General features: G+C 38.2%; 1 protein-coding gene across 2 annotated transcripts in view; it reads left to right on the top strand.

The window, feature by feature from the left end:
• tom1 (target of myb1 membrane trafficking protein) overlaps positions 1-17,346 on the top strand; it is a 121,603-nt gene extending 104,257 nt beyond the window's left edge. Inside the window, exons 13-16 of one of the 2 annotated variants that reach the window (XM_051934693.1) lie at positions 1,474-1,518; positions 8,470-8,529; positions 15,341-15,380; positions 15,848-17,346. In XM_051934693.1, the coding sequence (XP_051790653.1) occupies positions 1,474-1,518; positions 8,470-8,529; positions 15,341-15,380; positions 15,848-15,996 (294 nt within the window). In that variant the 3' untranslated portion in view covers positions 15,997-17,346. The remainder of the gene's footprint in view (positions 1-1,473; positions 1,519-8,469; positions 8,530-15,340; positions 15,381-15,847) is intronic. The other variant, XM_051934694.1, reaches the window with a different exon arrangement.
• Positions 17,347-23,971: the final 6,625 nt, after the last annotated feature.

Raw genomic sequence — 23,971 nt, 5'->3', positions numbered from 1 at the left:
TTTGTTTACCCAGAGAGGGCTCATTGAAATTGAAAAAGGTGAAAAACGTTACTGTGCAAATAATTCAAATTATGTAGTAAAATAAAAGTAAGACATCTATAAATACAATTAATTATTAACCCAGAATACTAATTACTGCTATATGGAAACTTGTTTGATGCTAAAACAAGCTTTCATTACATATTTCTTGTAGCCTAAAGGGACATGCTGATTTATTAAAATGAGCAATAACTCTGTAATTAACTTGTGGCCTATCTACTAGGTTAGTCTGTAATTCTATGTTATTAATGTCCTTTCTAGCCAGAGATGTTGCTGTTAATGCTATGATTGACACATTCAGTTTAGATAATAGTTTCTTAACTCAGACAGCTTAAATCATGCTTGAGTTTCATATAGTAATTCGAGCACTAAGAGAATTTGTTGGCTTCTGTTAGACAGGTGCCTTTCTGTTTAGTGTGGTCATTTCAGAGTGTAAATTCCAAGGTAAAGTTAATTGAGAATGGGCTAAAATATAAAAGCTGCGAGCAGCCATACATCAGGTAGTGTTTCTGGGTTACAATTTCTAGACCCCACATTGATTCCTGCCTAGGGTGCCTCTTTTCTTGAGTTTGACGTTTCTCCCTAACTGTCTTCCAGTATTCTGGCGAAAAAAATGGTTGATGTTAGAGCTCTTTGGTTTCCAGAAATTCCAATCAAAAAGCATAGTAAAAGAATAAAAGTTTTCCATCATTCTCATAATACATGTATGTACTGTATATATTTTGCAAGTATTGCAGATGTCAGGAAAGTGTAATATGTTATTTTTACATACACAATACCCCCTTATATCTTTGTACTGTTTTAGGTACAGTCTTTGAAATGACTATTTTTACTTTGACTGGGTTATTCTTGATACTTAATTTATACTATATGTTCACATTTTCCAATTAATATTGTCATTATTCTTCATTTAAATGTTTACTGTACATTAGGATGGTTGCCAATAAGCATTAGAGATTAGACTCAACTACTGTAATACTTCAGAGCATTAATTTTAAAGTATGCCCTATAAGATAGTCACTAACACACCCCAGATATGAACAATTAAAAATTACTTAGAAAAGAATAAGGCATTATTTTTGGAGTAACAGCTGTATACTATAAAACCATATAAGGATATGTGCCTTATTAGATATTTATAAGAAATAAGAGTAGTTGGATCCTTTTTCACTGACATAAAGCAATTTTTGTCCTATGACTGTGGGGCTTTGTCTACTTTAGGACATCCTTGACTTTAATGAGTGTGTGTGAGTGTGGGTTTGTGTAACCTAACAAATAGTGCCATTGTCATGAGCAGTAATTGCAGCAGATAATTCTTTCTGGTTTACATTGTGTATAGCTATTTATAAAATATATATTTCTATGTATGTGTATCTTGTTCCCACTTACCATGTCTATGATAGCATACTTAACCACCCCTGTATCTTTTTTAAGGATTTAAACAAGCAGCTAGAGGAGAACCCTCTCAGTAACTGGATGGTGAGAAAGGGCATGGTGGCTCATTTGGTGGGGGACAGGTTGCCTTTTTTTAATACGATGGTGGATTTTTATTTAGATTGTGAAATTCTTTTTTTCTGAAACATGCAGGCTGAACCATAATCAAATAAACCATCCATATCTAAATGCCTATAATTTTAAAAATGACACCTACCTAAAAATCCACACCAGACAGCATATATCTTTATTTTGGTGGTGATCTGTATCATTTCTGTACAACTGGTTTCATTTTTCCTTTTTTTTTCTTTTCAATGCTCTAATACCTTATAGTATGTGATATTTAATTTTAAAGCAAGCTATAAAGCTTGTTAGTTTGGTTATAATTCTGCCATCATATTAAATAGGTTAAATAAATGTTATACTTCTGGCTTTGTAGTTTTTACACAGAATTACAAAAGTAAATACAGTATTATCCAGTCTTTTTTCCACATTTTTGGATTTCTCATCCTAGCATGGGTGAGAATTCTTTTGTTTTGGCTGGTAAATTGGATGAAATTGCAGAGTTGATATGCATTTTTCATTTCTCATGATGCCTGTTTATGTACAGTGGTGTGAAAAACTATTTGCCCCCTTCCTGATTTCTTATTCTTTTGCATGTTTGTCACACAAAATGTTTCTGATCATCAAACACATTTAACCATTAGTCAAATATAACACAAGTAAACACAAAATGCAGTTTTTAAATGATGGTTTTTATTATTTAGGGAGAAAAAAAATCCAAACCTACATGGCCCTGTGTGAAAAGTAATTGCCCCCTTGTTAAAAAATAACCTAACTGTGGTGTATCACACCTGAGTTCAATTTCCGTAGCCACCCCCAGGCCTGATTACTGCCACACCTGTTTCAATCAAGAAATCACTTAAATAGGAGCTGCCTGACACAGAGAAGTAGACCAAAAGCACCTCAAAAGCTAGACATCATGCCAAGATCCAAAGAAATTCAGGAACAAATGAGAACAGAAGTAATTGAGATCTATCAGTCTGGTAAAGGTTATAAAGCCATTTCTAAAGCTTTGGGACTCCAGCGAACCACAGTGAGAGCCATTATCCACAAATGGCAAAAACATGGAACAGTGGTGAACCTTCCCAGGAGTGGCCGGCCGACCAAAATTACCCCAAGAGCGCAGAGACGACTCATCCGAGAGGTCACAAAAGACCCCAGGACAACGTCTAAAGAACTGCAGGCCTCACTTGCCTCAATTAAGGTCAGTGTTCACGACTCCACCATAAGAAAGAGACTGGGCAAAAACGGCCTGCATGGCAGATTTCCAAGACGCAAACCACTGTTAAGCAAAAAGAACATTAGGGCTCGTCTCAATTTTGCTAAGAAACATCTCAATGATTGCCAAGACTTTTGGGAAAATACCTTGTGGACTGATGAGTCAAAAGTTGAACTTTTTGGAAGGCAAATGTCCCGTTACATTTGGCGTAAAAGGAACACGGCATTTCAGAAAAAGAACATCATACCAACAGTAAAATATGGTGGTGGTAGTGTGATGGTCTGGGGTTGTTTTGCTGCTTCAGGACCTGGAAGGCTTGCTGTGATAGATGGAACCATGAATTCTACTGTCTACCAAAAAATCCTGAAGGAGAATGTCCGGCCATCTGTTCGTCAACTCAAGCTGAAGCGATCTTGGGTGCTGCAACAGGACAATGACCCAAAACACACCAGCAAATCCACCTCTGAATGGCTGAAGAAAAACAAAATGAAGACTTTGGAGTGGCCTAGTCAAAGTCCTGACCTGAATCCAATTGAGATGCTATGGCATGACCTTAAAAAGGCGGTTCATGCTAGAAAACCCTCAAATAAAGCTGAATTACAACAATTTTGCAAAGATGAGTGGGCCAAAATTCCTCCAGAGCGCTGTAAAAGACTCATTGCAAGTTATCGCAAACGCTTGATTGCACTTATTGCTGCTAAGGGTGGCCCAACCAGTTATTAGGTTCAGGGGGCAATTACTTTTTCACACAGGGCCATGTAGGTTTGGATTTTTTTTTCTCCCTAAATAATAAAAACCACCATTTACAAACTGCATTTTGTGTTTACTTGTGTTATATTTGACTAATGGTTAAATGTGTTTGATGATCAGAAACATTTTGTGTGACAAACATGCAAAAGAATAAGAAATCAGGAAGGGGGCAAATAGTTTTTCACACCACTGTACATATTACTTTTGATGTTTTTGCATAAATATTGGCATAGATTATTAGCACTGGTTGTTTAGTGGTATGTGTTTGCTGCACTGTATTGTTATATGATGTACTTGTTTTGAACCTGGGTGTTTGACATTTCTGCCCCATGGAGCTACCACCAAGTAATTTTCATTGTAGTTTATGATCTAAATTGAACTGAACTGAATACTAAAATATGTAGGGTGCATTGTTTATTTTCCCTTTGGAACTTTTTTATATACTATAGCAATGAATTTATGTACCACACATATCATATATATATATATATATATATATATATATATATATATATATATATATATATATATATATATATATATATACATTGAATTTGCCAAAGCATAGGCAAATTTATGTGCAAAAACTGGATTCTTTTGTTTTCTTTTCAAGTGTTCTTTTAAACTGTAGATGGCAGTAATATTGCATTTGATAAAATGAGTAAGCATTCTGTATTTGCTAAATATGTGCAAACAGCTGTGAAGCCTGTTGTAGAATGGGAACATAAAACATGAAATTCCATTTGGGCAAAGAAGTATGTTTATATCAGAAACCATTATCATTTGCTGTATAATTCCACAGTTTAAAAAAAGCAGAAAATGCTTTGGCAATATCCATCCATCCATTATCCAACCCGCTATATCCTAACACAGGGTCACGGGGGTCTGCTGGAGCCAATCCCAGCCAACACAGGGCGCAAGGCAGGAAACAAACCACAGGCAGGCCGCCACACACACACACACACACACACACACACACCAAGCACACACCAGGGACAATATAGAATTGGCTTAGGCAATATTATAGCTTTTTTTTTTTTAATGTTGATTAATTTGCAGAAATTCTCAGGTACTATTTTTAAGTAACAAAAGTGTAAAATATCAGATATAGGGAAGAACTTCAAAAGTGTATGTCCTGAATTTCACTTCATCAAGCCCTTATAATGCACCTAGATTTCAGTCGTAAATGTTGTTTCTTAATAGTGTTATTTATACATTTCCCATTTAAAAACTGAACCTTGGTTGTAGGATATTTATCAAGATTATCCCACTGTCCTGATCAGTGGATTCTAGTCCCAGTCCTGAGAGGGGAGCCTTTGGCTATTCTTTTTTTTTTCCAGAAAGTTTCATAATCAGTGAGTCATTTTGCTTGTAATTGCTCAGTGTTTAATCATCTGGTCCTTTTTCTTGTCTTAATCTGAATTTGGAAAAGATCAGCAATTTTAGTATTCATTATAAATATTCATAGGAAATTTAGAAATATTCATAGTTTTGCCACAGATTTAAGATCTTGACCCTCTATTGTAGTGTTCCAATAAAAAAACACATTTTTATTTTGGTGTTTGCTCTATTCATTGTTACTAATGATGACAAATGTACAAGTCCCTGGGTTAAATTACTTAAGTTTGGTCACTGGTAAATAACAGCTTAAATAATTACAACACCTGGTAAAGGAAAAGGAAAATGTTCATGATGAAAATGTTAAAAAAGCAAGATTAAAAGAAAAAATAGTATATCTCCAATATAAAAAACATAACTGCTAACTACATTTCCAATAAAAGTTAGCAAACCAAGTCTTGCAATTTCTAGTGTCAAGCCTTTCATCATTCTGTGTCGTTTGCTGAGGGTGCAGATTCCACAGAAAAGGGAAAATTAATAGGAAAATGACAAAAGAGGATTAAGAACTTAAAACTATGGCTAAATACAAATATTTTCTAATTTCTTAGGAATGTAAATCTCACACTTTTGCTATTTTCTAAATGTAGAATAACATAAGAAAACAGAAGATCGGCTAATTAAACACTGAGATCAAGTAGAGGTGAAATGACTTAATGCTTGCAAAGTTGGTTGTAACAAAAATCTGTAGCCATAAGGGTCCCCACAGGATTAGTACTAGAAACCGCTGATCAAGATGATCCTTTATTTGAGTCAATTTGCCTTTTTTCCTACAGCAATTTAATGTTATGCTTTCAGTTGCATTTTCCTTCTTGTGATTTTGTTCTAGACTTTAATTTGCCTAGGACTTTTATTACTGATATGACAGACCTGCTCTCTGGCCCTTTTTTATCATTACCTTCACCACTTTATTTTGCCTAAACCTTGCAATTGCCTTTATTTGCCCATAGTTCCATCAGGTTAGTTGTAGTATTATCTTATGGTGTTAAGACAAAGTAATATTAATGAAATTTTTCGATTTAACCATAACCAATTTCAGTTCTAATAACATTTTTTTAAGAATATCTGCATTCACATCTATATCTTGCTTATGGAAATTGATTTAGTTTTATGTGTAGTATAATTTTGAAATTGAGTTTTCATAATTTTTAACAAATCTCCCAAGATGTTTTGTAATTTATACGAACTTAGATGTAGGTGTGAATTACTTTTGAAAAAAAGTTGTTAAACATAACCATGAATAATAAAATTGAGTAGCAACAGTGAAGCTGGCAATGGAAGGAATTATTAAGGATAAGATCGAGCAACACCTGGCAAGGACAGGAGTTATTCTAAGCAGTCAGCATGGGTTCAGAAGAGGGAGGTCGTGTTTTACTAACATGCTGGAATTCTATGAGGAGGCAACAAAAGGATACGATCAAAGTGGAGCTTATGATATTATTTATCTGGACTTTCAGAAAGCATTTGATAAGGTGCCACATGAGAGGTTGGGCATCAAATTAAAAGAGGTGGGAGTTCAGGGTGATGTTTGTAGATGGGTGCAGAATTGGCTCAGACAAAGGAAGCAGAGGGTGATGGTGCGAGGAACCTCATCAGAACTGGCCGATGTTAAGAGTGGTGTTCCACAGGGGTCAGTGCTAGGGCCGCTGCTATTTTTAATATATATAAATGATTTAGATAGGAATATAAGTAACAAGCTGGTTAAGTTTGCAGATGATACCAAGATAGGTGGATTAGCAGATAATTTGGAATCCGTTATATCATTACAGAAAGACTTGGATAGCATACAGGCTTGGGCAGATTTGTGGCAGATGAAATTTAATGTCAGTAAATGTAAAGTATTACACATTGGAAGTAAAAATGTTAGGTTTGAATACACAATGGGCGGTCGGAAAAATCGAGAGTACACCTTATGAGAAGGATTTAGGAGTCATAGTGGACTCTAAGCTATCGACTTCCCGACAGTGTTCAGAAGCCATTAAGAAGGCTAACAGAATGTTAGGATATATAGCACGATGTGTGGAGTACAAGTCCAAGGAGGTTATGCTCAACCTTTATAACGCATTGGTGAGGCCTCATCTTGAGTACTGTGTGCAGTTTTGGTCTCCAGGCTACAAAAAGGACATAGCAGCGCTAGAAAAGGTCCAGAGAAGAGCGACTAGGCTGATTCCAGGGCTACAGGGGTTGAATTATGAGGAAAGATTAAAAGAGCTGAGCCTTTACAGTTTAAGCAAAAGAAGATTAAGAGGTGACATGATTGAAGTGTTTAAAATTATGAAGGGAATTAGTGCAGTGGATCGAGACTGTTATTTTAAAATGAGTTCATCAAGAACACGGGGACACAGTTGGAAACTTGTTATGGGTAAATTTCGCACATACATTAGGAAGTTTTTCTTTACACAAAGAACGATAGAAAATTGGAATAAGCTACCAAGTAGTGTGGTAGACAGTAAGACGTTAGGGTCTTTCAAAACTCAACTTGATGTTTTCTTGGAAGAAATAAGTGGATAGTACTGGCAAGCTTTGTTGGGCTGAGTGGCCTGTTCTCGTCTAGAGTGTTCTAATGTAAAAAATGTAGTTTACCTGTATTCATCTAAAATAGGTTTGTTTGCAATACATTGCACAATACACTTTAGGCACAGCCCTGACTTCCCACTTTGTACTGTTGTTTCTGTTCATCTGGATAATAACCCATTATTTTGCTCCTCTCCTTCCTTAAAAGGGTACATCTGTTGCCAATTAAGAATTTATTCAATCAGAAGTATTCATCCCAATCAACATCAGAGCACTCACGAAACACAATGTGTATTTATTATGAAAAGGTGATGGCAGACCGGAAGATGGAGAGTTGCAAATCTTCACAAGAGTGGTAGCATAAGCATATTCTGCACCCCACTTTCTATCCCTCTGAAAAAGGACAGGGAGAAATGTGACCGGCATTGTGCCTAGGAATTCAGTTGCCATACCATGACTTGGCATTTGATCTGTGTGTACTGTGAGGCTCCCTAAATGGAGCTAGCATATGGAAATAAAGTTGGACTACGCATATGTGTATATGTGTGGGTGGGTGTGGGTGTGTGTGCGTCTACATGGTTCTTTCTGGGATTGGGTTCTTTCTTGGGTCATTGGAATTTGCTCTTGGGTTTCTGTATGCTGAGCTGTCAGAGTCATATCACCAAATCATAAACCTGATTATATATAAATTTCATGGTTGCATATTATTTTTGAAGCTGTCAGTTAACAGTGTTATTTTTCAGTGGGGTTTTCTGTAGCCTTCTATTTTTTTTCCTTATTTCTTAGCAAAATAAAACATGATTTGGTGAATTTGAAGTCAGGAGGTGATTTCACTGGAGCATGTAAACACTGAGATTAATGTTATTCTTATCTAAACAGTCAGAAAGATGCATGTCTAAAAGTTTGTCACTTAAATGAAAAATTACTTACCAGTGAAACTGACTTGTCTTGTGGTATTTTATTTCCAAACTCATCAGTTATGAGAAGATAATCCATGCAGAGTAAAGTACATCTGCAAAAGTCGTGAATCCTACTAACCACTTAATCTTCCACAGATCCCTACAACTCAGGCCTGTTTGATGGATGATATTGAACAGTGGCTATCTGTGGATGTGGTAAGATACTTTTTGTTATGTAATGTGAACATCTATATTCTTGAAGTTGTCTGCAATTCTGCTTGCCCAATAAAAAAAAAAGCCAGACAAACTTGCACACTTTACACTGTTTTTTAAATACAGTTCTATTCAACAGAAATTTGAATAAATGTGTCAGTAACCCTTGGACCAATTAGTTCTTAACCTAGCAAAAGAACCTAGAAACAAAAAATAGGTATTTTTTGACTTGCAAGTAATCTCTTACCGAATCTTCATTCTTATTATAAAAATTGTAATAATGCAGGTTTCAGGTAGATGGCATGCTAATTGTGAGCTCTATACAGTATACATTAAAGCAAAATTTGATATTTTTGCTGTATATAAAAGCAATTCAAATCTGAGAGAAATCTACTCATACATATATATATATATATATAAATCCTAAGCCTAAAATTGCAAAGATTTTATGTCACATTTTTTGTCACACTTTAGGTCAGGCTTATTTTAAAACCTACATATATATGTTTGGTATCATTCTTTTCAGAATTTATCAGACTTTAATGTGATGTTGTTAGATTTTCAGATTCTTGTTCCATTTTTAAATCATAAACTAATAAATATGAAGAACTCACGTCCTGTGAGACAAGACTTTGTGCCAAGAGATTTAACCACGCTGGGGCCGGAAATAAAAGAGAAAGAGTAGGACAGCTGCTGTACAGGCTTTTAAATGTTTCCCATTGTATCACCATTTAAGAAGGGGGTTCGGAGGAGTAACCGCATCTCCTTGGGGTGCGTTCAGCCCCCCTCTTCACAACACGAGCAGCAGAGACGTAAAGTGGCTGGTGTTTAGCGCAGGCCGGGAGAGATTGGCGAGCAAAGCGAGCAGGGGCGAACCCCGTAGTATTAATATAAAGTTAAATAAAAGTGTCCACAAAAGAACATCTCCATTCCACAAGTACTAGGCAAGCCGCAATGAATGCTTTCAATATGCAGTTAGCAGTGGCCAGGTCAGTGAACGATAAGTATTGTTCAAATCCATTGTTCAGCTTCCACATTACTGGATGGAAGTTTTTGCTGTCTACCTAGTGTGGAAGATATTGACAGCAAAAATTAGGGGGAAACACCATAAAGTGCAAAAATGTCTTTGCAATAAAAACAGAAATGTAGGATTAGAATGTGTTTTTAAAGATACACACATAAGCTAAGAAAGAGATACATGGACCAAAATGATGCTAAGGCAGAGTTAAAGGGAATAGAAAAAAAAAAAAACAAGATGACCCTAAGCCTAGTATATGTCAAGTGTGTTAGGTAATGGACTTTAATCCCCAAAGTTGCTGGTTACTAGTTCAGAACTTGTGTCAGACTGTACTATATATCTGTATGGTTTTAAATTGCATTGGGATTGTGATAGTTCTAGAAAGGTGCTATATTAAAAAAAAGTGTGATGGTTTAATTTTGCAATGTTGTAGCTTTGACAAACCTGGTTCCTGTATGTTTATTAATGTTGACTGGAAGTGTACAACCAAATAGGGTCAGACCTATTAACTGACACTTAATTATGCCAGACAATAACACACTGTTAGGACATAGAAGAGATACGTGATAGGTAGGAAAAAAGTGGAAAGTGTCAAGTGCTCGTATATTGTAGTAGGTAGTGCCAAATGAATAATGCCAGAAAGTTACATTTATCTTACATTTTAAACTATATATGAACTGAAATTAAATATGACATTGTATGTTTTAGCCACTTATGACCTTACTTATCTCAGATCCAAATTTCTAGAATACAGTGGCAAGAAAAAGTATGTAAACCCTATGGAATTACTTGGTTTTCTACATTAATTTGTCATAAAATATGATCAGATCTTCTGTATCACAAGTGTAAACAAACACAATATGCTTAAGCTAATAACACACAAACAATTATTATCTTTCCTGCCTTTATTGAACGCACCCATCAAACATTCAGTGTTCTGTGAAAAAAGTAAGTGAACCATTGGATTTAATAACATCTAACAAGCATTTCCAGTAGCTGTGGATCAGACCTGCACAGCATTCATGAGGGATTTTGAACCATTCTTTGTTACAGAACTGCTTCAGCTCAACCATATTCTTAGGGTGTCTAGTGTGAATGGTTCTCTTGAGGTCATTTAACAGAATTTCTATTGGGTTAAGGTCTGGGCTCTGACTGAGCCGCTCCAAAAAGTGTATTTTCTGTTTTTGAACCATTCTGTAGTAAAATTTCCAGTTCATCCTCTTCACTCCCTTAATCCTGGTCTTCTGGTCATTCCCTCAGTTATGAAAAAATCAGTTGCCATCAGAGCATCTACCTATTGTGCACCTTATCTTTGGAATGGCCTGCCATTATGAGTAAGAGAAGCACACTCAGTTGAGACTTTTAAATCAAAACTAAATACCTACCTTTACTCCCTTTATTACAGTGTGCGTTAGAATTCAGTCAGGTTTGTCATCCTTGAAATATTCAACAACATTTATTTATATAGCACATTTTCATACAAAAAATGTAGCTCAAAGTGCTTTACATAATGAAGAAAAGAAAAATAAAAGACAAAGTAAGAAATTAAAATAAGACAACATTAGTTAACATAGAAAGGAGTAAGGTCCAATGGCCAGGGTGGACAGAAAAAACAAAAAAAAAACTCCAGAAAGCTGGAGAAAAAAATAAAATCTGTAGGGGTTCCAGGCCACGAGACCGCCCAGTCCCCTCTGGGCATTCTACCTAACATAAATGAAATAGTCCTCTTTGTATTTAGGGTTCTCATGGAAGGACTCGATGATGATGGTCATGCAGACATCTGACTTTTAATCCATCAATTTGGAACATCACGGTGCTTTGAGTAGAATAGTTATTATAATGAATTGAATATACAGAGTATCAGGATTCAATTAAAGTGAATTTATGAGAAAGCCATGTTAAAATAATGTGGTTTCAGCAGTTTTTTTAAAGTGCTCCACTGTATTAGCCTGGCCAATTCCTATTGGCAGGCTATTCCGGATTTTAGGTGCATAACAGCAGAAGGCCACCTCACCACTTCTTTTAAGTTTTGCTCTTGGAATTCTAAGGAGACACTCATTTGAGGATCTAAGGTTACGATTTGGAATATAAGATGTCAGACATTCCGATATATAAGATGGGGCAAGATTATTTAAGGCTTTATAAACCATAAGCAGAATTTAAAGTCAATCCTGAATGACACAGGTAACCAGTGTAGTGACGTCAAAACTGGAGAAATGTGCTCGGATTTTCTTTTCCTAGTTAGGATTCTAGTAGCTGCATTCTGCACTAGTTGCAAACGATTTATGTCTTTTTTGAGTAGTCCTGAGAGGAGTGCGTTACAGTAATCTAGTCGACTGAAAACAAACTCGTGAATTAATTTCTCAGCATCTTTCAATGATATAAGAAGTCTAACTTTTGCTATGTTTCTTAAGTGAAAAAATGCTGTCCTAGTGGTCTGATGAATGTGCGATTTAAAATTCAGATTACAGTCAACAGTTACCCCTAAGCTTTTTACCTCCGTCTTGACTTAATCCTAATGCATCCAGTTTATTTCTGATAGCCTCATTGTATCCATTATTGCCAATCACTAAAATTTCAGTTTTCTCTTTATTTAACTTTAGAAAATTACTATTCATCCATTCAGAAATACAAGTAAGACATTGTGTTAATGAATCAAGAGAATCGGGGTTATCAGGTGCTATTGATAGGTACAGCTGTGTGTCATCAGCATAGCTGTGGTAGCTCACGTTGTGCCCTGAGATAATCTTATATAATTCCTTATTATATTATTTCTTTGTTGACATACATTAACTTTTAATGTTATTTTATTTCAATTTTATTAGTTATTATGCCCTATAACATTGATGTTTTATTTTAATTTCTGTTTTTATTTTATTTTATATCTTGTCCCATGTATTCTTTGTACAATGTATTGGGACCATGCTGCATGGTGATTTTGCACTTTAAATAAAGTTGATTGATTGAATCTTTTTTTATTGGTCAAAGTAGCTCTAAACTGTAACACAAACTCCTGAGACAAGTTAACTTTTGTTGAAGTTAGTCTAGGGCCAGCCTATGTAAATGGCAGTACGTGGGCCACATGCAGCCCAGAAGCAACTTATCCGAGTGGCCCAAACCATGGTCCCACCAAAAACACAGAGAAAAAAACAAGAAAAACACATTTTGCAGGCCTTCAGAAATTCCAGCATAAATTCCTATAGTAGTATAGACCATGAATGCAACACTCCATGTAGCCTAGCAGCATTCAATTTAGCTCATTGTTGTGTGTCTAGAAGCAGTGGTAATAGTCTATGATTCACTGAGATAAGGAATAAGGAGATAACTGGTTCACATCCTGGGTCCTCCCTCTGTGGAGTTTGCAAAGCACTTGGAGTAGTAAGTAAAGCACTATCTAAACATAAAGAATTGTTATTGTACTTGACAATTTGTCAATTTCAAATTTTAAATACTATGTTTTTTCGCCAAATAAACAAAACATGTAGCACTAGGACTCTTGGCCTCTATATACCTTCACAGTACCTCCAACTTGATCCAAACGCAAAGTAACCATACCACCACCTTTTCATTTACAAAAAAAGGCACTGCTAATCACACGTGTGGTAATTTAAAACGAATCTGTGTTCCCTCAGTGTGCAGTAGATGTTGTATTCCTGTGTGTTTGTTACTGTTTTCACTTGTTAAGGGTTTTTGCACTGAGAGCTTTGATAGCATTCATAGTTTTTTATTCTGTTAAATGTACTTTGTGATGTGCCTGGGTCATATATGACCAAATTGTTTATTTTTTTATTTCAAAGTGGAAACAAAGTATTGCTACTACCTCAGATTCTGTTCAGTTATAGCCTTTTTTATTGTTTTTTTATGCACTTTTTGATGTGCCTGTGCTAGATGTGACCAAATTTGAAAGGGAAACAATGAATAAACATTGTATTTAATTAATTTTTCAATACATTAATTTGTGTTGGTTTAAAATATCTTATTACGTTCTGCTTACCGACCACTGAAAATGTCTGGCCCAGCTAAATTTCTTGGTTTGAAAATCTGGCCCAACTGAATTTGTTATTGAATAGCATTGGTCTAGGTGTTCACATACTTTTTCCAACCTACACTGTAAATGTTTGAATAATGTATTCAAAGTGTACAAGAATAATACTTAAGTCTGTGTTTTTGTAGTTAAAACAGATTGTGTTTGTTTATCATTGTAACTTAGACGAAGATCAGCCCATATTATAGGACAAGGTTACACATAAATGCAGTTATTTCCAAAGGGTTCACATATTTTTTCTTGCCACTGTATATAACAAAACAATATTTTCACTTAATTTTCCAAATATTTATGAAATGCACAGTAGGTACAGCACACACAACTTAAGCAGTACATTTGTCTATCTGGAAAAAAATAATTCACACAGGAAGCACAGACCAATAAGTACATGAAAACAAGCATACAGCTGCTCGCTATAACTGAGTAAACAAGTGAGAAAATTCATCATCTAGACTTCTATTAATAGTAAGCTGTATAGTTAACAATGTCTGTTGGTCTGTAGCTCATGTAACTTTCCACATTCCCCAAAAGCAATGTAATTTTAAACACAGACTCAAGCCTAGTAAATTAATCATTTTATTTAAAGAAGATAAAGTAAGGAATTCAGCACATTATTTGTAATCTGTGCTGCCTATTCATATATATTTAGAACAGATGACATTTTTTCCTGTTGTGTGTGTTATGTTTTTTTTACTATTTAGTATATGCTCTTTGTAAGCTGTCCTTCACCTATGCCTAGAAAGGCAGTTGGTACAGTAAGCTTCAGATAGGTTCCAGTCTCTTTTGAGTGACTCTATCCTATAAAACAAAATCAAGTGGTAAGAAAGAAGGAACAATGATTATGGTTAGGATTTCAACAAAGACATCTTTTTCATTTTGTTTGTCTAATAACAGTCAGAATGTTTTCATTTTTCTGCCAAACAGGGTTTAGATTTTGACCAAATAAGTGCTCACGTAACCGTTTTGCAGCAGAAGTAATGCTCAGAATTGCACGTTTTATCAGTTTCAGCCCACAAACAGAAATTGAGTTACATTTGGTCACTTTTTATTGTAATAGCCACATATTGTCTGCTAACAGTTGTATATTTCTGAAAGTAAAATGATTTGGGTGAAAGCTATCTTCATCCTTTCTACATCTATACAGTCACGTAGGAACAATTCCTACTGATTGTTCATTGGAAATTGCATAGAACTGTACAGTTTTGTTGCTTCTTGAAGATCTGTTTAGTGGTGGGTGACGTCCATCACTAATTTTTACATTTGTTCTGCCAGGGTGTGACATTTGTTGTATTAGCATACAGTAGAAGGTTTCACACAAATGTCTTTTATAAGTTGCGGCTAGTGGGAGAATGGGTAGATAAGCTGCAATGTGGAGCTGACCTCTTACTTGATTTCAAAGTAGAGAAAAGATAAAGTAATCCTATAATTATTCTTTTGAGGAGATCAGCGGTGGTCACCTGAAGTGCACATGAGCAGAATGAAATGACAATATGTGATGTCACAAATGTTAACTCTTATTGCTGTAACAACTTGATGCAGAATTATACATACAATGAATTAAAATTGTTGATGGAACTATTGTATTATTAGTTGTGAAGCTGCAGTTTGTTATCTTCATTTAAAAATGATATCAGTAATTATTTGGTCCCCACAATAAATTGTGCAATTTTGCATTTTGAAAATCCTGTACTTGATCTCAAGAAGCGCATTGGTTTATTGTATTTGTGTGTGTGTTTTTTTTTAATAAACAGGGTGATGAGAGTGCAGACGCAGAAGGAGTCACAAGTGAAGGTTAGTCTGATTATTTTTAAATACTTCCAGATACAACAACCAAGGCCTTGTACACTAAGCCCATTTATCCATAAAAAAAACCCTTAATATAACTAGCTAACCAGACAAAAACTTGTTCTCCTTGCCTTTGTTCCTATGATGCATTTTTAGATCTATATTCAAAGTAAGTCCCCCTCTACACCCAAACACTAATACAAACATTACATAGAATAATCAAGATGTAACCTAAACAATACTGCGAGAAGAGGGAAAAGTCTCATGTAAAACCTACATTTTAATTACACTTTTAAAGGCATCTTGAATCTGAATTAACCTGACCATAATGCTAGATGAGTTAATTAAAAAAGCATAGCATATCTTATCACAGTGTCACACTGTAGTTAAAGATTCTGTCATTTACCAATTTCTGTCACAATTTGTCATGCAAGTTTATCTGAACTTTAGATTTCCATATTTATGTGTTACAGAGTTTGATAAATTTTTAGAAGAACGGGCAAAAGCAGCTGAACGACTGCCGTCTCTCCCAACTCCCTCCTCTTCGGCACCACGCACTACATCCACCAATTCTAGCCGGCATACGCAAGAGACTGCCGAGGAGAACCTGTTTGCTCTGTGAAGCCCAGTATGCAGTACATACCATGCACAATGTCAACAGCTGCATATTATGGATGAAATTTAAAGGAACTGCTGTATGTTAATCATGCAGTCAGAGTTTTCAACTAACCTGAAATTGATTTAATTGGGTTGAGAAGGGGCAGGAAATTATTTACACATTATTGATAAAAGCATGTTATCACCTTGACCACAGGGGGGACTTTGCATTCTAAACATATCAATTGTTATGTGTTTGTATACAAATATACTTTTCTTTAGTTCTATATAAAACAGGTTATTTGTATTTCTAATGGGCAACTGCTTTACATGTCAGAAAGTCAACCTGCAAACATTGAAATTTTTGAATTGAAATTGAAAAGACAGTAGCATTCTGTATGTATAGGGGGAGTGGGGAATCATTCTTTGAACACTAACAGCAGTATGACAATCATATTATCTGTGGTTTTAGCTAATCTTTGACTGATGTGGGGGGTTATATTTAGAAATTTAATTGACCGCCCTATATGCATCTTAACCATAGGAGTATTTTGCATTTCAGCCAGGTCAGTTGTTATATGTTTATTTGAAATATATAGTTTGCTGAGTTCTGAACAAATCCTCTAAGTAGAATTTAACTTTAAAAGACTCGGATCCTACGACATATGCTAGGATTGGAACTTGTAGTAAGAGACCATCTGCACACCGTTACTGAATGTGCATGTTCAGTACAGATTTACTAACAGTGTAGGATGAGCTGTAAATTTCTAGCATAAAACGCTGCCATTCTTTTGCTAGGTGGGGAAATTTGTCATTGGAAAATCTTTCTGTCAGCTGGCCTGTTTTAATAGGCACACAGGTACAGATAAGCACAGAAAATCTTAAGGAAATCTCAAACCTATCCAGTATGTGGTGTTATCTGAAACTGATTTATCCGAGCAGACCGCTTCCTGCAAGACATGTTTAAATAAAACAAATTGTTATTGAAATAGTATCTGAAATGCATAGAGTACAAATTCATTGCGATGCTGTAATAATTATGTTATTTTTTATAATGTATCCTCTGCTTTAATTGCTGATTGTATTGTTTACATTTAAATTACATTTTCTGTTGTTTTGAAGTTGAAGGATTTAGTGGCTTTTCTTATAACAGAATTTTTCTTTTAATGTGCAACAGAAGGATATTCTGCAATTGGTATTTACATTTATTTAATTTGCATTTACCAGTTAATCAGTTAATAATTTTTTGAAGAGAAAGACCTGATGATTTTTTTAACTTGGTGCAGAATTATAGCTGCTTGGCTGGTATATTTACATCTATGTGGGTTGAACAAATAAGATAAGCAATTTAATAAATTATACATATTTATATTGATATTAGTACTGGTGATGTGTTGTTTTCCCTTTTCTTGCCAAAGTGTTATAGTTTTCTTCTACACAAAAATATAGTGGCATTTACTGTTACTTGCACAAATTCTTATTTCACTCTGCAGGGGATCAGACAGAGTATAGGAGTCAGGAGTAGAACTTTGTTTTTGGTGCAAAAAGAATTTTCCGCAACCTAACATCAGCAAAACCAAGGAACTGGTTATTGGTTTTTGTCCAGTCACTATTCACAGAGTGCATGTGGATATGGAGGTGGTACAATACTATAAGCTCCACATCAATGACAGCTTGGACTGGTCTCATAACACAAAAAAATTATGTAAGAAAGGGCAGAGCAGGCTCCTTTTTAGGAGACTGCATTCCTTTTATGTGGGTAATGACTTCCTTCACATCTTCTACAACTCTGTTATGGCAGTATCATTTTTCCAAGCAGTGGTGTGTAAGGGCTGGTAACGTCACTTCAGGAGAGGCCCACTGAATCGACAGGCTAATTAAAAGGGCAGGCACAGTTATGGGAAACACTGTGGGACCTCCTGGAGGGATTAAAACAACATCAATGAGTGCCATTATGAATAATGTCTGACACACTAACACTGAAGACAATGAATCGTTCAGCAGAAGTATGTGAAGAAACGCTACTAAAGTGTCTTTATAACAACAGTAATACTCCTGTGTAATGCCTCACTGGGACTGGGACAGTCAAGTGAGAAGTTTTCTTGCTTTTTAATCTTCTCCATTTTTAGTCATTCTGATGTGTGTTTATTTATTTATTTAAAGAGCACCTGTAAAAATCCCACCAAGGGACAAATAATGTGCTATCTGTATAAATTCCCTTTACATCTAAGCAGCAAGCATAATTGTTTAATAGCTAGTCTCTAAATTCACAATCGATGCAACTGATCATAAGTTAGTATTACATGTGATATTATACAACAGTTACAGCTTTGGAGGAACTTAACACTTCTGTTGTAAATGCAAATTTTCCCTCATTATTTTTGGTAAACTGTTGAGGCTATCATATAAAAAAAATAAGAAATATTTGCTAAAACACTGCAAGTTTAATTTGATGATGTTGATGTTTGCTTAAAGACTATTAGTAACAAAGTACAGAATATATAAAAATAGCCTAAAATACTCCTGATCCTTTGTTTTTTCCTTAGTGTACCAAAAGAGAAAGGTTCACACATAATCCTGCAATTCAGTAAATGTAGAAAATTATGTTTTCATTAGAGATTCTAAAACATAATTCTATCAGTAAGCCAGAATATTTTACTAATTAAGTAGTACACTGTATATCGCTAAATAGTCAGCAACCATTCAGCAAAGGCAAAAAGTCAGGTTGAAGACACTTTTACCAGTGCTGCTAAAGATGATCTGTCATAGATATTAAGTTGTAAGTACTGCCCCAACTATTGTGGGGATCCATAACATATAGAAGATGCAGCTTTTTGTATTAGCTGCAAGAATGTTTTTCCCTTTTAAAGTGAAGACGTCTTGTTTTTTGGCCTGACCTTGTCTGTGTTTGGAGCTGTCGCTATCAGAAGTGCCAGAAGGTCGCAGTGACTCTTAAGGCCCTTCTGAAGTTCATTTTACACAGTCAGCGGTATGCTGAACAAGATGTTAAAAACGAAGCCTTGATTCCTTATTAATACTTGGGTATGTTATAGTATAGGCATTAATTTAAATAACATACTGTTTATCTTTGAAAAGTGATCTTATTATGGTGTATGTATTTTCTGTTGTCAGCCACTAGAAACGTTCTGATTAACAGCTCATTTTCCTCTTTAATTTACAGTAGCTAACCTTATAAAATAACCCAAGATGTTTTGTGCCACAATTATATCAAAACAATGTATGGAATAAAAGTAAAAAAAATCATTAATAATATCTTTATATAATATTTTAGTACATGTACTCAGAAATTTATATTTGCTTTACTGTATTAAATATATAGTGGGATAGATCTGTTTGGCCTGCATAGCAAATCTGCCAATGAACACAACTAAATGGACTTGTGGGTAAGATTTTTATATATATATATATATATATATATATTGTAGCAGATATGCGTGTTGTCCACCTCTCGAACCCTCAGGTACCACTCTTCGGACCAGGTGAAAGTATAATAATTCTTTATTATAATATTATACTGTGCACAAAGCACCCTCCACTCCACACTCATTAAACACAATTCTCTATTCACTAATACTCCTCCTCTCCCAGACACGTCGCCACCCTACCTCCCAGCTCAGCTCAGTGTTCTGGGCTTCCCAGAGTTCTTTTATAGCCCCTGACCCGGAAGTGGCTCCAAGCCAAACCCACAAGTCCGTTTTCCTTCCGGGTCAGGGCAAAGTCCTTTTCTTCATCCCGGGAGCACATCGCTTCTTCCAGTCACGTGACTGGGATGCACTCCCGGGTTAAAGGGCATGCCAGAGCCCACTAGCCCCCCTACAGCGACTCCTGGCGGCCCCCAAGGTATCCAGCAGGGCTGTGTCAAAACACTACAAAGTCCATAAGGCCCTGCTGGAACTCGGGGCACAAATATGCTGTCCGGAGGGCTCCTCCTAGCGGCCTGGGGGTGATGACCGGAGTCCATAGCCGGTCGTCTGTCACAGTCCCTCCCCCTTAGCGACGACCAGTGGGGCGGAGCGTTGATTCCCGCGAGGGACGTCTTCCTCCAGGAGAACGCTTTATCCGGACCGTGGCTCTGTTGTCGAGACCCCCCGGTGAACCTTGGGGGAACGGTGTATCTGCTGTTCCACCACTCCCCTGTCCTCCGGGGACAACTACGCCATACGTGGCCCGGTTGCCGGCAGTTGTAGCACCGCCGACGTCCTCCTGGTGGCCTCTCTTCCCGAGACCTGAAGCACCTCGGGAACTCTGTCAGCTCCACCCTGTCCTCCGCCAAGGAGGGGTTAACAGCCGCTTTGCTGCTCTTTGCCCGTTTGTTTTCCCTGTTAGGAGACCCGCATTTCTGTGTGGGGATCTCCTGCTTTCTCTGGGGCTTGTGCACAACGTGAGGCTCTCTATGGAAGAGAGAGAGCCTCTTTGCTGTTTGCACGCCCGTTGTCCTATATAAATTCGGAGGCGGCGTCATTAGTACCGTATCGCTCCGGGTAACAGCACTATTCAGCTTCCCCGGGACGATCGGTGCTTCCCCCGCCTCTTCATTAACCAACGGCAACCCCTTTATCACGCGGGTCGGGCTTTTAACGTCCGCCTTAGTCCCGAGCAGCGTCTGATACCGCTGCTCCGGTTCTAACGGACAATTACCCGACCACACCGTCATCGTGCCACATTCAACTGTCGGGCACACCGCGCTTTGGCAACCGCAACTTATTAAACGCGGTGCCGATTCACACTGCGTCCCCTTATTATATACGGTACAGAGGGCACCTACCTGCACCGCCGCATTAATCGAGGCCGGGGCTTCACGGCCTAACCGCCGAAGGTATTCCTGCAATCCCCTCAACGGCATTTCGGCTGCAGCTCCCAGCTCTTCGACACGCTCCTTCACCTCCTGTAGTCCCTGGAAGAAAGCATAAAGGGGCGCGAGACATTTCTCGAGCTCCTGCTAGTTTGTAAAGTTATTTATTTCGGCCGGCAGTAAGGCCACTTCCTTATTTAGGTCACCTGCCGACCGGGAACCAATGAGCACATCCACTCCTGGCACGTGCTCTGCTGATGAGCGCAAGGGCTCCTGGGATATGGAGTCTTCTGAGGGACGGGTGGCTACAACAAGCCGACTGGGATCTGCCTCTTTCACTTTAGCGGCAGATCCTTCAGTCACATTCCGTCTCTCTTTCTTTTTATTTAATGATGGCGCTGCTTCGCTCGCCGCCCCCATCCCCTTCAGGGAGCCCAGACTTGTCGGGGAAGCACTGACCTCACTGAAGGCTTGTAACTGACCTTCCTCCTGGTCGCTATCGCGCGAGGTCACGTGAACTGTGTCAGCGTATGGGCTGCTCCTCTGCCGACTCCTAGAACTGGTCGCCGTCTTGTTTTCGCGGCCATCTTGCCTAGGGGTGAGGCGGGCGTGCTCTTTGTCCGCTTCGTGCAGACAAGCCTCTGCAAACAGAGAAAAAGAAGCTCCCGGCGGTGCGTGTGCATTCCCAGCACTTACCTCGGAACGTAGGCGGTCTTTCTCCAACTCCCTGTAATAGTCCTCGGGAGTTGCCATGCGGCAACGTTCCGGCTGCTGCCCCGCTCGGGTTTGCTCTGCTTTGAGCTGCGCCCGGTCCTCCTCACTGCCGGTCAGGTAAGACCATAGCGTCTCCAGCCCGTCTGGGACCGAAGTCTTCTGGCTAACTCCAGCCTTCTTCCCAGTCTTCTTCCCCATACTCGCCTGCTGTAGAGGACGGCTCTCAGCTGCAGCGCTCTTGGTCGTGGGTGGAGTTTTCACCTCCGCGGTTACTAGAGGGACCTTCGTAGGGTTCTCTGCCACAACGAATTGAATTATTGATGCAGATCCTCTGCCAACAGACGGCCAGAGACTCCTGCCGACTACGCCAGTGTAGCAGATATGCGTGTTGTCCACCTCTCGAACCCTCAGGTACCACTCTTCGGACCAGGTGAAAGTATAATAATTCTTTATTATAATATTATACTGTGCACAAAGCACCCTCCACTCCACACTCATTAAACACATTTCTCTATTCACTAATACTCCTCCTCTCCCAGACACGTCGCCACCCTACCTCCCAGCTCAGCTCAGTGTTCTGGGCTTCCCAGAGTTCTTTTATAGCCCCTGACCCGGAAGTGGCTCCAAGCCAAACCCACAAGTCCGTTTTCCTTCCGGGTCAGGGCAAAGTCCTTTTCTTCATCCCGGGAGCACATCGCTTCTTCCAGTCACGTGACTGGGATGCCCTCCCGGGTTAAAGGGCATGCCAGAGCCCACTAGCCCCCCTACAGCGACTCCTGGCGGCCCCCAAGGTATCCAGCAGGGCTGTGTCAAAACACTACAAAGTCCATAAGGCCCTGCTGGAACTCGGGGCACAAATATGCTGTCCGGAGGGCTCCTCCTAGCGGCCTGGGGGTGATGACCGGAGTCCATAGCCAGTCGTCTGTCACAATATATATACACAGTACTGTGCAAAAGTTTTAGGCAGGTGTGAAAAAATGCTGTAAACAAAGAATGCTTTCAAAAATGGAAGTGTTAATCATTTATTTTCATCAATCAACAAAATGCAGTGAATGAACAAAACAGAAATCTAAATCAAATCAATATTTGGTGTGACTACCCTTTGCCTTCAAAACAGCCTCAATTCTTCTAGGTACACTTGCACACAGTTTTTGAAGGAACTCGGCTGGTAGGTTGTTCCAAGCATCTTGGAGAACTAACCACAGATCTTCTGTGGATGTAGGCTTCCTCACATCCTTCCTTCTCTTCATGTAATCCCAGACACACTCGATGATGTTGAGATCAGGGCTCTGTGGGGGCCATACCATCACTTCTTGTTCTTCTTTACGCTGAAGATACACTGCCTGGCCAAAAAAAAAAGTCGCCACCAAAAAAAAAGGTCACACACTCTAATATTTCGTTAGACCGCCTTTAGCTTTGATTACGGCACGCATTCGCTGTGGCATTGTTTCGATAAGCTTCTGCAATGTCACAAGATTTAGTTCCATCCAGTGTTGCATTCATTTTTCACCAAGATCTTGCATGATGGGTGCATCACTTCATCTGCCTCTCTTCTTACCCTAATGCGCCCATCACTCTGGAACAGGGTAAATCTGGACTCATCAGACCACATGACCTTCTTCCATTGCTCCAGAGTCCAATTTTTATGCTCCCTAGCAAATTGAAGCCTTTTTTTCCGGTTTGCCTCACTGATTAGTGGTTTTCTTATGGCTACACAGCTGTTCAGTCCCAATCCCTTGAGTTCCCTTCGTATTGTGCGTGTGGAAATGCTCTTACTTTCACTATTAAACATAGACCTGAGTTCTTAAGTGATCGCCGATCACGATCATTCAGGATTTTTTTCCGGCCACATTTCTTCCTCGAAGACGATGGGTCCCCACTATCCTTCCAGTTTTTAATAATAATAATGCGTTGGACAGTTCTTAACCCAATTTTAGTAGTTTCTGCAATCTCCTTAGATGTTTTCTCTGCTTGATGCATGCCAATGATTTGACCCTTCTCAAACAGACTAACATCTTTTCCACGACCACGAGATGTGTCTTTCGACATGGTTGTTTAAGAAATGAGAAGCAACTCATTGCACCAGTTGGGGTTAAATAACTTGTTGCCAGCTGAAAGATAATCGCCCATGCAGTAATTATCCAATAGGAGGCTCGTACCTATTTGCTTAGTTAAATCCAGGTGGCGACTTTTTTTTTGGCCAGGCAGTGTAGTTTTTAATGACTTTGGCTGTATGTTTGGGGTTGTTGTCCTGCTGCAGAATAAATTTGGGGCCAATCATACGCCTCCCTGATGGTATTGCATGATGGGTAAGTATCTGCCTGTATCTCTCAGCATTGAGAACATCATTAATCCTGACCAAATCTCCAACACCATTTGCAGAAATGCAGCCCCAAACGTTCAAGGAACCTCCACCATGCTTCATTGTTGCCTACAGACACTCATTATTGTACCGCTCTCCAGCCGTTCGACA

This window comes from Erpetoichthys calabaricus, chromosome 12 (genome assembly GCF_900747795.2).
Source record: "Erpetoichthys calabaricus chromosome 12, fErpCal1.3, whole genome shotgun sequence".
NCBI classification, from domain to species: domain Eukaryota; kingdom Metazoa; phylum Chordata; class Cladistia; order Polypteriformes; family Polypteridae; genus Erpetoichthys; species Erpetoichthys calabaricus.
This window is presented reverse-complemented; position numbering and strand designations above follow the sequence as displayed.